General features: G+C 35.8%; 1 protein-coding gene across 1 annotated transcript in view; it reads left to right on the top strand.

Moving 5' to 3' along the window:
- STK38L (serine/threonine kinase 38 like) overlaps positions 1-10820 on the top strand; it is an 80513-nt gene extending 69693 nt beyond the window's left edge. Inside the window, exons 7-14 of the mRNA NM_001284490.1 lie at positions 1384-1538; positions 2292-2394; positions 2582-2643; positions 5193-5310; positions 5716-5839; positions 6993-7088; positions 9575-9666; positions 9773-10820. Coding sequence (NP_001271419.1) covers positions 1384-1538; positions 2292-2394; positions 2582-2643; positions 5193-5310; positions 5716-5839; positions 6993-7088; positions 9575-9666; positions 9773-9900 — 878 coding nt within the window. The 3' untranslated portion in view covers positions 9901-10820. The remainder of the gene's footprint in view (positions 1-1383; positions 1539-2291; positions 2395-2581; positions 2644-5192; positions 5311-5715; positions 5840-6992; positions 7089-9574; positions 9667-9772) is intronic.
- The last annotated feature ends 5558 nt before the right edge of the window (positions 10821-16378 follow it).

Below are 16378 nucleotides of genomic sequence, written 5' to 3' on the forward strand. Positions count from 1 at the left end.
TCTTCTGTTCCTAGCAGTCATGGTTCTCAAGTTGTTCCTCCTGTAATAATGCTAATTTTTACCACAAAGCAAATTATTTTGAAAGAATAATAAATTTGGTACATTTTAAATATCACCAGTCTGCATTTACATTATATAATTAGTTAGATTGTTATAAGTCTAGACTTAAGAACAATAAGTCACTAAAGAGAAAGGCAACCCAATGGGCCAATGATAGACAATATGGCTAGTCTATAAATACACAGGAAAATGTTTGTTCAACTTCGCTCATATTCAGGGGAATGCAAATTAAAACGAGAATGAGATACCATTTCACACTTATCCAATTAGTAAGAACATTAAGAGTCTGATGAGGCTGTGGGAGAAACTGGCCTCTCTGGTATCTAAATTAATCTCTAACTCTTAACAAAGAGCAATTCTTAGATACCACTGAAATTGAAAGTGCATGCGTCCTACAGCCCAGCAATTTTACAACCAGTGTATTCCCTGAAGATTCTCCTGGAAGAGACCACTGAAAGCATTGTTGTGATAGTGAAAAACTGCATGCAAGATAAATGTCCATCAGTAGAATGGATAAGTAAAATGTGACATAGTTATGGGCTGAAATATTTTTTCAGTAGTTAAAAGTCAGGAGCTATATCCATTTCAGTGAGATCTCAGAAACAGTGGAGTAATAAAGCAAGCTGTGGAATTAAATGTGCAATTGATACCATTTATGTAATTTAAAAAATATATAAAAGACTATAATTTCATAGATTAATATGTATGTCTATGAAAACATTTTAAAAATAAGCTATAAGATACCCACCAAACCAAATCCATGATAATGGTTACTTAGCAAAAAAAAGGGAAAAGGGAATAAAATGGAATAGAGGACAAAGAACACTTCTACATTTTTTTTTAAAGACTCGAAGTATCATAAAAAATGTTAACAAGTGTCATTTCTGCGTTGTAAGTTGACCATTGCTTATTCTTTGCCCCCTTTTTTAAGAAAAAATTCCTTGAAAATAAAAGAATGTCTTTTAGTGGGATGATATTCTATTTTTGATGGACTCAAAGCTCTGAACATTTTTGAAACAATACATCCCATTTCCAGGTGTGCTTATCCTGATTCATGTTTGCAGTTCATCATATTTTCCTCAGCAACTTATTCTGGATATTGAGTAGTGGATATTACTTCATTAATTATCTCTGCTCTAATTTCACCTGCTTCCTACTTTAAAAATCATTAAATGTCATGAAACTTTGGTAATGCAATGACATTTTTTTTACTTGGCCCTAGAGACAGTTGGGTGGGTCATACAATGCAAAAATCAGAAGAGGTTCTACAGATACAGAGGAAGCTTGAGGTGTTTCTAATACATGATATTTTCCTTTATGTAGGTGACATGATGACATTGTTAATGAAGAAAGATACCTTGACAGAAGAGGAGACACAATTCTACATTTCAGAGACTGTTCTGGCAATAGATGCAATCCACCAGTTGGGTTTCATCCATCGGGATATTAAACCAGACAACCTTTTATTGGATGCCAAGGTATGTGAATGAACTGGTGACTTACTGGGTTGTTGATTATTTTATGGAGTAATAGAGCTGATTTTGTGATTGAATGAGCAACTACAATTTATATTATTGCTCAACTAGGTGGTATCATAGAATGATACAATGGGAGAAGACTTGGGAGTGAAATAACATCAAGGGAGGATGGCTGTCTTTATCTTCTTTCATTTTCTACTTTTAAAAATCATCATCATTGGGCACCTGGGTGGCTCAGCTGATTAAATTGTCTGCCTTCAGCTCGGGTCATGATCCCAGGGTCCTGGGGTGGAGTCCCATGTTGGGCTCCCTGCTCAGCAGGGAGTCTCCTTCCTCTACCCCTCTCCCTGTTCCTGATCTCTCTCTCTCAAATAAATAAATAAAATCCTTAAAAAAAATAAATGCAATCATTATAAAAATTCTTACATTATAAGAATTCCTATAGGGTGATATGTAAAATTATAAATATTTGATGATGATGATTTTCTTTATTAAAGATTTTTATTTATTTGAGAGAGAGTGAGAGAGAGAGCATGAGCAGGGGGAGGGGCAGAGAGAGAGAGAGGGAGAGGCAGACTCCCCACTGAGCAGGGGCCAGAACCCTGGGATCATGCCCTGAGCCAAAGGCAGAGAGGCTTAACCAGCTGAGCCACCCAGGCGCCCATAATGATCATATTTACAAAAATAATTTATAATAAGCCTTTTGTTTCAAAGTTAATATAATCTCTTGTTTTTTCTGGATTTTTTTTTTAGGGTCATGTAAAATTATCTGATTTTGGTTTATGCACGGGATTAAAGAAAGCTCATAGGACTGAATTCTACAGAAACCTTACACACAACCCTCCAAGTGACTTCTGTAAGTTTGATTTTTTTTTTCTTTCTGGGTAACGTAGCGTAGCTGGCTTAATTCGTTGTTGTTGAGCACTAAAAGTTCTCTTGCTCTCCTCATTCCTTAAGCCAATGTATTTTACATGTATATTTGTGAATTTGTCTTTTGGCGGAGTTTCTCCCTCATGATTATGATTCTCTCTTGTTGAAATTAGCATTTCAGAATATGAACTCAAAGAGGAAAGCAGAAACATGGAAGAAGAATAGGAGACAGCTGGTAAGTTTGCTGTGTCTTTAAGAAAGTTTGCCCTAAAAAAAAAAAAAAAGAAAGAAAAAAAAAGAAAGTTTGCCCTAGTCCAAACATTTCACTGGGGATTTGCTTGATCATTTTGCATCTTCACAATGATTAGTACTTACTTTGTAGCAATGATAGAGCTTCTTTTGGGATCACATAGTTCTCTTAGTTTCCCTGTAACATTTCCTTACCTGTAAAGTGAGTGCTGATTTTTTATGATTTAACAATAGAGTATTTTATGGCTCATACCTATAATTAAGTAATCTGTTTACTAGTAATTAGTACTTAATATAAAATTCACTGAGATGAGTGTGATTGTAGTGAATGCCTTGTGTGTTCCATTTTACATACTTATGCTGAAACAACAAATGCCAATCAGCATAAGTAAGGTGGTTGTGTGTTTCTAAGAATTTCTTTATAAAGTAAATAGGAAGTTTGGCATGTTAACAGATAAACCAAATAAAATTAGAAAGCCGACTGTACCACAGATAAACTTAATTACTCTTAATTACTACTTTTACCTCCACAGTCTTTCTCCTTTATTACTTCGCAAATAGAACTGTTTGCTTCTTTTCCTCTTCCCTTTATCCTGTTAACTAGGTCCATGCACATTATCAGAGTCAGGAATGTGCCTTTTGACTTTGTTTTCCTGAACTCTTGTTCTGTCTGGCACATATAGACACTTCATAAATATTTGTTAAATTCAACCAAGAGATGAAAGGGAAACTAAGTCAGCATTCCCTCCGAGTATTGGGTCAGGTAAACAGACTGAAAGATAATAGTCTGATACCCTCTCAAACCAAATAAAATGGCCTTTTCATGGTTGAACTCATTCTGTCATTGGCCCAAGTAATTAACTACAAGTTTCCTGTGCTTGTAAAAACATTTCAGTGTTTAAAAGCTTTTTAAATGTTTTAAAACTATGGAGCTATGAATTAATGACAGAAACTTCCTTCTACTTTTCAATATGCCACTTTCAGATCACATATTACAACTGAGAGAAGGACTGCAGTATTTCCTACTTTTACGGGGAAAGATGAATAGTGCTTAAAAATGTAGAAGGGAATTCTACTTACAGAGTATTCACAGGTGGTTACTTTGGTGCATGTTTTACTGTTCCTGGGCCATCCTCATGACTTCTATCAATGTTTATTTCCCAAGAGAGATGTAGAGGGGACTCTTAGTATTTTGGGCAGGAGCTCCTTTAGATCTTAAATCCCTCCTGCCAACTAAATGCCAATCAGCAACCCCCAACCTCCACCCCGCAGGTCCTTGAAATAACAAAATCTGCTGGCACACATTTTCAAATGGTCCCTAGCATGCTGCCCTTAATTGAGAACTACTGCCTTAAAGAAATTATTTTTGTAAGATTTTGTGTGAATTAAGAATGAAAAATTCCATTGCTTCCTAATGGATAAGCAGTGCCCTGAAACTAGGTGTATAATGAAAATACCTGATGTTTATATGTATAGTAAGTTGTAGTTTGTTTGTTTGTTTATTTATTTATTTATTTATTTATTTATTTATTTATTTATTTATTTATTTTTAGTAAGTTGTAGTTTAGAAAGCAGAATTCTTTTCTTATTTCACCCTCCTATCAACTATGTTAGGACTGTGTTATTACTCCAGTTTTCTGTAAGCAGAAGCTGAGGTTCAGACAGGTTGAATAACTTACCTGAGAACACATTAGTAGGGAGTGGAGAACTCAGGCCCACTGGGGTCAACCTCTTTATTCTTTTTTAATGGATTGTTAACCTTAACAATAAAACGATTATTTTACCAGCAAAAGTGGGTTTATTCAGGAATAACAGAAAATTGCACTTCAAGAATGCAAGCTATGGCGAAACCATTGGCAAATCCAACAAAGAAAAGAAATAGTATTTTAAGGGAAGAAGGAGGATTTGGAAGGGGATGTTTTGAATAAGAGTCCATTGGAGAAAAGCTGGAGTTCAGTGTGGTGAAGGTCTCTCCTTGGCCGATTTGCAGGGGTAGTTAATTTTTCATAGGTGATGCAGTGTATGTCTTTTCTTGTTGGGGCCAATAATTGATGATTCTTCCTACAGGGTCTATAGTTGACCGTCCCTGTTGTAATTACAGCAAGTAGTATAGTAGTATAGCTCCCCTTCTAGCATCCCGAGTCCACTTTAGTGAGCTTTCCCTTTATTAATTTTCATAGGACTTAGGGCTAAATATATAAATAATTTGAGTTTTTTTGGGGGGTCAGATATCATATCTAAAATAACATATTATCTGACCCAGTATATATCACTAAGCTTCCTATGTGATAAAGTATTAAATGAGAAATTAGCTGCTGTTATTTATATATAACATATATATAAGTATTATATACTTATATAAGTATATGTAAGTACTTATAAATATATATAAGTATATATAAGTATTATATATATGTTATATATATTTATATATATAAATATATCTTAAATATATATATAATTTAGTGGTGAGCCATTCTCAGATCTTTCAACAAATATTTAAGAATGCTGGTTTGATAAGTTTTTCCTTTGCAGGCATATTCTACAGTTGGGACACCAGATTATATTGCTCCAGAAGTATTCATGCAGACTGGTTACAATAAATTGTGTGACTGGTGGTCTTTGGGAGTGATTATGTATGAAATGCTAATAGGTATGTTTTATCATTTGTTTATGTACCTACTGTATGAATTTCCATGAGTGCCACTGATTGAACATACTGCAGATACCACGGGCTAAAATGACCAGACTCTTTGACATATCCCAATGTTAAATACACAATAATAAATACCAGCAAACTCTGTAGGGATTCAGGAAGAGAGTATTTAACCAAAACTCCCATGTGTCAAAATTGTATCAGCATGGCCTTTCAGATAAAGGGGGCAGTGCTTTGAATTCTTTATTTTGTTGCTTTTATTAGCAATCTTATTATAAATTGATGAATGGTGACATTTTTATTGTTCATTAGAGCACTTAGGGCTATTTTGTTCTTTGTGGCACATACACAGTAGGTACAGCATATTTAATTATTAAAACTTTTATTTTCTCTGATATGTAGGGTATCCGCCTTTCTGCTCTGAAACTCCTCAAGAAACATATAGAAAAGTGATGAACTGGAAAGAAACTTTGGTATTTCCCCCAGAGGTACCCATATCTGAGAAAGCCAAGGACTTGATTCTTAGGTTAGTGGTTAAATCCCTAGAGGAGTTTATGGTATTTTAAAACTTCCCAGGTGGGATGCCTGGGTGGCTCAGTGGTTGAGCATCTGCTTTGGGCTCAGGTCGTGATCCCAGGGTCCCAGGATCGAGTACAACATCGGGCTCCCCACAGGGAACCTGCTTCTCCCTCTGCCTGTGTCTCTGCCTCTGTGTGTCTCTCATGAATAAATAAATAAAATCTAAATAAATAAATAAATACATACATACATACATACATACATACAAACTCCCCAGGTACCTAAAAGATCATACTGCTCCTTTTATTGTGGGGGGAAGAGGACCACCACTGATCTATACAAAGAGATCAATAAAGAAAATGTGTTTTTTAAAATCTGCAAACAATTAAAAGGTAGTATGCAACAAAAAAAGTAAGAGTTAAGAAGAGGACAGATGTATTGTTTCAAAGGTCACTCCTGTTGGAATGCAATCACCCTATTTCCTTAAAGAGAAAAGGGAAAATAAATTCATATCACAAGTCTATATATGAAATTGTTTCTAGGCAAAGGATTCCATTCTGTTTCTCAAATAAGATAAAGTGTGTGGTATTGTTGGAAATGGCTGCAAGGAATATAAATTGGGAAACCTATGAGAACAGCTAATTGACGGCATATTATCAAATATCTTTAAACTCTTTATGACCTTTGACCCAGTAATTCTAGGAATTTTGCTTATGCAAATAATTAGATGTGTGTAAAGATTTAGGAAGAATATCTTTATCATGATGTGCTTTTAGTAATGAAAAATTGAAAACCATCTAAATGTTCAACAGGAGTGGACTAAGTAAACTATAATATTTCCACATGCAAATTTTAGGAAATGAAGTTCTAGAAGAACATTTAATGAATTTGGGAAGTTTTCTCAGTATATTAAATGAAAAAATTCACCCGTATTTCAAAAATTGTAATAAAAGATTAAAAGGAAATGGCTTCAAAATGTTTACAGTAGTTGTCTCTGTATAGTGCAGTTACAGAGGATTTCTGTTCTTTCCCATATTTCCCACAGTAAACAGAGCTGACTTCAGTAAACAGAGAAGAAAAATGAAATGTTTGAAAAAAATGCAAATAGAGTACTTTAGATGTAATTTGCATATGATCATTTCTCTGTTTCCATTCTCTAGATTTTGTATTGATTCTGAAAACAGAATTGGAAATAGCGGAGTAGAAGAAATAAAAAGTCATCCTTTTTTTGAAGGTGTAGACTGGGGACACATCAGGTATGCTTATGGGCTTCAAAATTGGAGAGGTCTGAGTGAAAATTTTCTTTTTTTTTTTCTTTTTAACTAGCAATTTTTTCTCTGATTCTGCTGCATTAAATACAAGAAGTAACACTGTTATAATTTTATTAAATCAGTGTTTTCTGGATTATATGAGAGAGACTATAGTGGCTGTAGCTTAATGACTTGTTTTAGCTAATGTCCACTTTAAGGGGGAAACCACATTCTGTGCACCTGTTTTGATTTTTATATTCAGAGTTTCGTGATGCAGGCTGATGTTAGCACAACAGAGATGTATTTCTATTTCATACTATAACCCATCATTTTTGTCCTATTATATCATACTGTATACTATATCTCCCTCTAATATACCATCTTCTTTATGAAGTTGTAAGAAGACACAATCCCTTTTTTTCAGCATTGTGGGAAAAGTGAAAATGATGCAAGTCACTTTTAAGAATTTGCTTATAGTTTGTTGTAAGTGTTGGCCTTTATTCAGATTGTGGCCAAACTACCTTCAATAGTTCTGGGCTGTTCTTTACACAGTGATAGTTTAGAAAGATAAAATTGATCATGCTGTTTTCTTCCTTCCCTTTGCACTTAGAGTAAAAATAAGGAAACTTAACTGCTTTCAGGACTGTGGGGTATGGCTCTTCCCTCATCTGTACCACTGGCATGTTTTCTGGTCTCTTCCAACTCCTTCCACCTCAGGGCTTTGTCATTTGTTCTTGCTTCTGACTGAAATGCTCTTCTCTTTCTGCTCATTCCTGTCTCTACTCCTGCCCTGCGTGGCCAGCTCTTGTTCATCCTTCAGGACAGCATATGTGTCAGTTCCTCCATGCAGATCTTCACTGGAACTCCTACTGTGTGCCAGGCACTCTCCCTGTTGTAATAATAACTAATTTTTTGACCACTTATTATATGCCCAGCACTGTTCTAAGTACTTTATGTATGTTTGTTATTTTACCCTCATAATAAACCTTATAAAATAGGTACTATTATTATATCTATTTTACAAATGAGGAAACTAAAGCACAGAGAAGTAATTCGCCTACAGTGTCACAGCTAGTAAATAATCTAGCTAGAAATTTCTTTTTTTTTTTTTTTTTTTTTTTTAGCTAGAAATTTCTAACTAAAATTGGACTCCTGGGTGTCCTGGTTCTTAACTGCTATGCTGCATTATACTGTACCTACCTCATCTCATTGAACAGAATGATGATTCCCCTTTTTTACAGGTGGAAGGATGCTTAGAGACCATTAGTGCAATCTCTTGCTTTGATAGTAAAGAAATTAGTCACAGAGCAGGGACTTGCCTGCCTAAGGTCATGCTGCTAGTTAATGACAAGAGATTGGATCTTAGGACACCAGGGTGTGGTTCTTTTCACTAAACTAATATAAATTTATTAAGTTTTACATTAAGTATCACATTAAATAATGTTTATCACATTAAGTATAAATAATTTGGAATAATTCTGGGAAAAATACCCAGGCTTCTAGATAACAAGCTTTGTTAACTTGTCACCTACTACATCCAGTTAAGTATGTGTTGAAAACAAATGGAAGGAATAAAAATGGATAACTTCTTTTAACTAGTTCTATTTTTAAACATTTCTAGCATGGGGATCCCTGGGTGGCGCAGCGGTTTGGCGCCTGCCTTTGGCCCAGGGCGCGATCCTGGAGACCCAGGATCGAATCCCACATCGGGCTCCCAGTGCATGGAACTTGCTTCTCCCTCTGCCTGTGTCTCTGCCTCTCTCTCTCTCTCTCTCTCTCTCTCTGTGACTATCATAAATAAAAAAAAAAAAAAAAAAAAACATTTCTAGCATGATAAGGTTATTTTCATGACTGATTTTTCCTAATGTCCCTGATCCCCTTAAAATTTAAATGACAAGGTTTTGGATTTAGATTTTATCACAAATGTGTAGTGATAACTTCATCCTTTGAGCCCCTTAATTTCCCAAAGGGCTTTTTTCTTTTTTAAGTATCTTTTTTTTTTAAAGTAATATCTGTACTCAGTGTGGAGCTTGAACTTGTGACCCCGAGACCAAGAGTCATATGCTATACAATTTAAGCCAGACAGATGCTCCCCACTAATGACTTTTAATTTACGAATCCTCTTATCCCTAGGATCCAGTGCCCACAATATCCAGCATGTGTTATATAATTATAAAATTGTTTAAACAAAATTTCTTCTGTTCTACTTTCCCTTTCATTAACATTAACTCTTATTTTTCCACTTTAAACAAAACAGAATGAGAAAGTCTAGGTGCAGAGAAATAAAAATTCCAAGCAAATGGTAATGTTTTAGTAAAATATTTTACTCAACTATGACATCCACTTAAGTGTTTTCAAGTCCACAATAAAATTTCCTTGGCTCTTCTAATATCTATAGAACAACAAGCAGAATTTGCAAGTAGAATTATTTTTGGAAAAATTAAGAGTTCAAGAAAATATACCATGCCACTACTCAATACTTTTTTTTATAGGGAAAGGCCAGCAGCGATCCCTATAGAAATCAAAAGCATTGATGATACTTCAAATTTCGATGACTTTCCCGAATCTGATATTTTACAACCAGGTAAGATACTCTATAACACGATTAACACAATGCATAGTCTGTGAAGATGTTGACATGTTCACTACTGAAATTCCTTTGCTCTTGGTTCATTTTTCTATCTTTCTAGTGCCAAACACCACAGAACCTGACTACAAATCCAAAGACTGGGTTTTTCTCAATTATACCTATAAAAGGTTTGAAGGGTTGACTCAACGTGGTTCTATCCCCACCTACATGAAAGCTGGAAAATTATGAATAAAGATCACATTCGTCCACAACCAAGAGAACTCAGGTAGCTGCATCACCAGGCTTGCTTGGCGTAGATAACAATACACTGAAATACTCCTGAAGATGGTGGTGCTTATGACTACAAGAGGAAATTCTACAGGATTAGGATTTCTAAGACTACTACAGGAATTGGTTGGCAGTGCCAGCTGGCTTTTTTTTTAATATTTTATTATTTTTGTTAACTTTATTATACGAAGGTACTGGAATAAAAGAAACGTACATCCCTTTGTAACTGCACTGCCTACACGCGTATTAAGGTCCATTCTGCCTGTGTGTGCTGTGGCTTTGTACTGTAACACCTCTAATCAATTCAGGAGAAACATATCATTTAAAGCAACATAGGCTAACCTATAGGTAACACTGCAGTATTGCTGTTTACTGCAAATCTTATGGGTCTAGATAATCAAAAAAAGCCATCTTCCATAGTTGGTGTTAGAGTATTTGCCCTATTGGTTTGGACACCTATAGAATGAATAGATATGAAGACAATTTCTGTACTGGTTTTAAGAAATTTTAAAAAGAAAATACACTGGTTATTTAAGAAATAGAATTTATCATCATGTTATTTCACAAACTGCACAGTCGGGAGTGACAAGTTTATAATAAGGAGGAAGCTTAACACCTTCACTCGAGCACTCCACTAAAATATTTACTTTGCATTCAGAAATACTGATGACCTTTATATAGGTAGTCTGTACACTCATAGGGAGATGTACTGTATCATATAAAATGTAAAGTTGCTTTTCTTGTGACAAAAGGACTTCTTTTTTAACAAGAGGACATGGCATTATTTTGATTTGATTATGGTGAGTTGAATTTCAGAAATGACCGTGAAGGCTGCTTGTAGAACTGGTGTATTTTTATTAAACTATTTTTTTAAATGTCAATCTTCTGATCATGTAAATGGACTTGTAGAGAACAAAGAGGTATTTACTTTGGTTTTTCTAGAAAGTTGTTACATATCATGGATGGTTACATTTTATTTCTTTTGGTGAAAATTTTTCCTTTGATAGCACTTGTATTATTGTGCCATTATTTTCTTACACTCCAGACGTACCAAAGATCCTGAACAGAGTGGATGTTCACAACTGAGTAGAATTTTCCTTTCCTGTGAAAATGCCGTAGTCAGGCACGACAGATCTTTGACAGAGGTCAGCTTATTGAAGGGCAACATCGTTCATGTTCAGCTACATCACTGTGGTTAATGGAGGTGGAATTAAGGAAATAAATGTGGGCCAGGGGCAGGGGGTTGGGAGGGGAGGTTGTGATGAGGATGGGGAGATGATGTCAGCATCAAATTCTTTAGCTGTTTCCTGAAGGATGAAGTCATCTTTTCTAACTCAACACTTTAATTCTAAAATGACTGAGGTTTTGGTTTCATAAGTACCAGTTAAGGAACAATACTTTATCAAATAATGATCTAATGTTTGTCTTAACTGTTAATTGATGAAGAGTGTTTTAAAGATACAACAGTTACAACCATAATCTATGATCAAAATCAAAAGCAGTGATTTATTTGTAGCTATGGGGGAAGAACTGCATAGGATCATTGTGCAAATCTACAGAAGCTTTTATAAATGTTGCTGCTAGGTAGCTCCACAATGTTTCTACAAGGCCATCCTGGTTTGTTTGTTTTTCTCCCCCTGTTCTCTCTCTTTCCCTCTTCCTTCCATTCTTTCTTTCTAGTATTTGTTTGATATTTATTATGTGTTCATCCAATAGTTCATCTCCATTTCTCTTATTTGGGTCATATGGCAGAGAATCTAGAGGGGAGAGAGAACTATTAAAATTCTAGAGGTCTCAATTTGACCAGCCCTGGTTCTTCTAATTATAACTCACTCTAATTTAAAAAAAATATGTTACTGCTGCTCAGTTTTATGAGATTTTTTTCACCCCACTCCATCCCCTCTTTAAAAAAAAAAGAAAAAAGAAAAAAAAGGACTGACTTTTGTTAGTGTGACAGTGAATGATTAGGATAGGAGGAAATTACATCATTTTCTAGTTGAGATATGGTAACTATTCTAGTATAGAACAATGTTGTTAATTCAAGTTGACAGAGAAAGAGGGGGGTGCAGTTACTTATGTTTACTTTTTAATTGATTAAGAGGAGAGCATATTGGTATATTGGTTTCCATCTCCCTTATTTTTATTAGCGGGAAGAACTTGGAAATGGTTAGGATTTCTTGGCACTGGAAGGGCAGTTCTGGAAAGTTTACTTTGTTTAGTGTCTTACTTTTCCCTGGAGTTAACAGAGTGATTCACAATCTTTGGGGTTTCCTCCTCATCACAAGCATTTCTTAAGTGCCTATCTAAAAGTAACTGAAGACTGTGTCTGTCCTTTGGAAGCTAAGAATTTGATTCATTATGCAAATTAGCTAGATAATTTGCAAAGCACCCTTGTGATTGAATTTTCTCTATTACACACTTACATATTTCAGGTGAACCATATAATTTAAATGACAAAACCCTATCTAATCAACTGGGCATAATGACATTTTCTTTAAATTAGACTCTATTTTGAATTAAAAGAGTTTTATTATAAACTGTGTGTTTTGGTTTTTCTAAGTATATAGAAAGCTTGTATAATTCAGATTATTGATTTCCTGAATTAATGTAGACTTTGACTTTTTTATTAAAAAACCTTTGTATTAAAGCAAGTTATGTTATTTTTCTTTTATGCTTTTCTTATTAACCTAGTTTAAATCTTTAAATTTATTGCAGCATCTAAAAACAAAGAATTTCTTATAAATTAATCTTTTCTGAATGCAATATATGGCTGATTTAATAAGCTATAGGTCAATGGAAAATAACATGTGGAATACCTAAAACTTTCTTTGGTTGCTACGGTTTAAGATAGGGTTTCATTTATTTCCATATTAGCATACTACTTCTGTTTTTAAAACATCTGTGTGTCTTTATGCAAATCTGTAAATTTAAAAAATATTTTTAAGTTCATTTATTTTTGATGTTTTATTGTAGACAACCTTCAGACAATCAAACAATACTCCTGGTGGAAGAACCAGCTATCCATTTTTTGATGATCTATAAATTACTGAGTTGAGATTTTAATCAGTAGAAAGGTCCTCTAGTAACTAAACACATTCTCTCTGAGTTGTTAAGGTTCAGAACATTCAGAACAACTGTTTTTGCTATAACCATGACTGTTTCTGCTTGTCTTTATTTAACATTTATTTTCTCCTTAGAAGTGCACTTATTTCTGAAAAGTTTTAATGAAACACTTAGAACAAACAAATACAAAACACTTGGGACTACTAGATATATTTTAGATTTTTATGAAAAAATGTGAGGGCATATTGCTACTTTAAGAAGAAATGAAGTAATAAAAATAGTTCTTAGTTATTTTTTAAAAAGCAATATAAATTATTCAGCAGTTGTCTAGAAAAATGATCATTGGGTTGTCAAGTTCTGTGTTTAGTTACTGAGTTTCAAAAAATGTTCTGGTGGCATGAAGCCTTTTCATTGAAGGTAAGAAAAGAATAAAAACTATGTTTATAATATTTCTGTGATGAGGTGTTTTGGTTTTCTTTTAAAGATGTTACCCAAAACTTAATGAAGACTTCTCTATAAATATGTTCAACCTTCACACTTAAATATCACATCAAGAACAAAATTAATATTTGAAGTTTCAGTCGTATTATGTTTAAACAACCAAAATAGTTACACAGGTTTGTATAAAACTACCCCACTCGGGGGATCCCTGGGTGGCTCAGCCGTTTAGTGCCTGCCTTTGGCCCAGGGTGCGATCCTGGAGTCCCAGGATCGAGTCCCGCGATGGGCTCCCGGCATGGAGCCTGCTTCTCCCTCCTCCTGTGTCTCTGCCTCTCTCTCTCTATGTCTATCATAAATAAATAAATATTAAAAAAAAAAAACTACCCCACTAGGCTAAAAATCAATTTGCAAGCAGAATTAAAATTGAAAATGCCTCAAGGGGGATCCCTGGGTGGCGCAGCGGTTTAGCGCCTGCCTTTGGCCCAGGGCGCGATCCTGGAGACCCGGGATCGAATCCCACGTCGGGCTCCCGGTGCATGGAGCCTGCTTCTCCCTCTGCCTATGTCTCTCCCCCCACCCCCTCTCTCTCTGTGACTATCATAAATAAATAAAAATTAAAAAAAAAAAAAGAAAGAAAATGCCTCAAGGGCAGCCCGGGTGGCTCAGTGGCTCAGTGGTTTAGCGCCGCCTTCAGCCCAGGGCCTGATCCTGGGGACCTGGGATCGAGTCCCACGTCGGGCTTCCTGCATGGAGCCTGCTTCTCCCTCTGCCTGTGACTCTGCCTCTCTCTCTCTCTCTCTCTGTCTCTCATGAATAAATAAATAAAATCTTTAAAAAAAAAGAAAGAAAGAAAAGAAAATGCCTTGAAATTAAGTTTAAAATGCCTCAGAATTGGGATCCCTGGGTGGCGCAGCGGTTTGGCGCCTGCCTTTGGCCCAGGGCGCGATCCTGAAGACCCGGGATCGAATCCCACATCGGGCCCCCGGTGCATGGAGCCTGCTTCTCCCTCTGCCTGTGTCTCTGCCTCTCTCTCTCTCTGTGACTATCATGAATAAATAAATAAAAATCTTTAAAAAAAATAAATAAAATAAAATGCCTCAGAATAGCACAGGAATTAGTGATATAAGCAAGTGCCATTACATCCTGTCCTGCGGAAGGCACTTATAAGCAGTCATGCTACTTTTTCCACTGATCTCAGAGGGAGCCAGTCAGAATCTGCTCATCCGAATTACACTCTTAACTGTTTCTGACTTACATCATTTCAATAATGCCATTAAGACAAAACAAAAAAATAGTAAAAAAATAATTTAAAAAAGACGAAACAGTAAAAGCACTGAATGTGAAAATTTGGACATTGGAGCAAACTTGGAGACTAAGTGCATCTTCTTTCAAGAGCATCTTCTAAAAAAAGCGTCTTCTGATAAAAAACTTATATTTGTATACAAGATGCTTTCACTTACATTATTCATTTTGGTTTTTGTTACAATTCTGAAATAAATATGATTACCATCATTTTACATATGATGAACATGAGGCTGAGTGTGACTTAACCAAACACTGGTAATAAATTTCTCTTGAACCAGAGTCCCCCACACCATACAGCCTGCTTCATTAACAAGTTACCTCATATGCTTCTAGACCCCAGAAAAGTACATGGGGAACTAGTGACAGGTTTGTCACTTTGGATACTTTTGACTGCAAGTATTAGAAGATGCAAGTCAAGATGACTTCAACAATAAGGAAAATGATTATCTCACATAACACGACACAAGATAGGGAGCTTCCAGGGTAGTCAATTGAGCATCTCAAAAAACAACATCAAGAACACAGATCCTTTCCATTTTACTACTATGTTGTTCTCATAGTATTAGCTTTGTCCCTGGTCTTGTTTTTCAGAGGAACTAAATGGCTAGAGACACTAGGCATCAAATCTTTCTACAACATGTAAGTCCTTAGAAACTACTTCTTGGGCACCCTCTTTTTTAAGATCAAGTAAAATCTTTTCCAGAAGCATTCTAAGCAAAGTAACCTTCACATTTTATTGGCCATGATTATGTCATATATCCATTCCTACAACAGTACCTGACCTGGGACTGACTTAAAACTAATCAGGATTCACATCCCTGGTACTAGGGTGAGGCTTACCTAAAGCGTGTGGTTACCTGATACCAGAACCAATTGGACTTTTCACATTCAAGCTCCAAGATAATCAAAAGAGTGCTACATATTTTTATAGCAATGGATCTTACTTTAAACCACCACACCTGGATTTTCTTGCTGGTTCTCCCATAGCTACATTAACATCTTTCCCGGCCCCCCAAAACAGGAGTACAAAGTACCACTGTGCTAGCCCATGGCTCAGCCACTGCAATCCCACTTTTCTTGTCCTTTGGAGAACCAAAAGTATTAGTGGGTCTCTGGACCTCATACAAACAGAATAGCTGTATGGCCCAATGACCAGGGTTTGGTCTCTTCGGGGCTGGCTTTTGCCATCCCTCCCAGCTCCTAATCATTTCTCCATTGGTATCACTGCTGTGATACCAGTAATAGAAAATCTCATTGATTTATTTCCCCAAGATCCAGCTAGGAGTGGGGTGGCCGAATTATATATTGGCTCAACTGCTTTGTCTAACTTGAGCAGATGGGCTTTGACTAATAGAAATCAGAACATTCCTCAGGTGAGGTTGTGCTAAATACCACAATATTATCTCTGAATTACTTTATTATTCATATGAAGATGTTCCTTATCAAACTCTTAGACATAGGATGATTTTGGGGGGTAAAGATTTATTTATTTTGAAAGAATGGGGGGAGCTGGTAGGGGCAGAGGGAGAAGGAGAATCTCAAGCAGACTCCCTGCTAAGTGCAGACCCCCCCTCCCCCCCTTGCCGGCCTCCCTCCAACACAGGGCTCGATCTCACAACCCTGAGATCAT

Source organism: Canis lupus, chromosome 27 (genome assembly GCF_011100685.1).
Source record: "Canis lupus familiaris isolate Mischka breed German Shepherd chromosome 27, alternate assembly UU_Cfam_GSD_1.0, whole genome shotgun sequence".
In the NCBI taxonomy this organism is placed as follows: domain Eukaryota; kingdom Metazoa; phylum Chordata; class Mammalia; order Carnivora; family Canidae; genus Canis; species Canis lupus.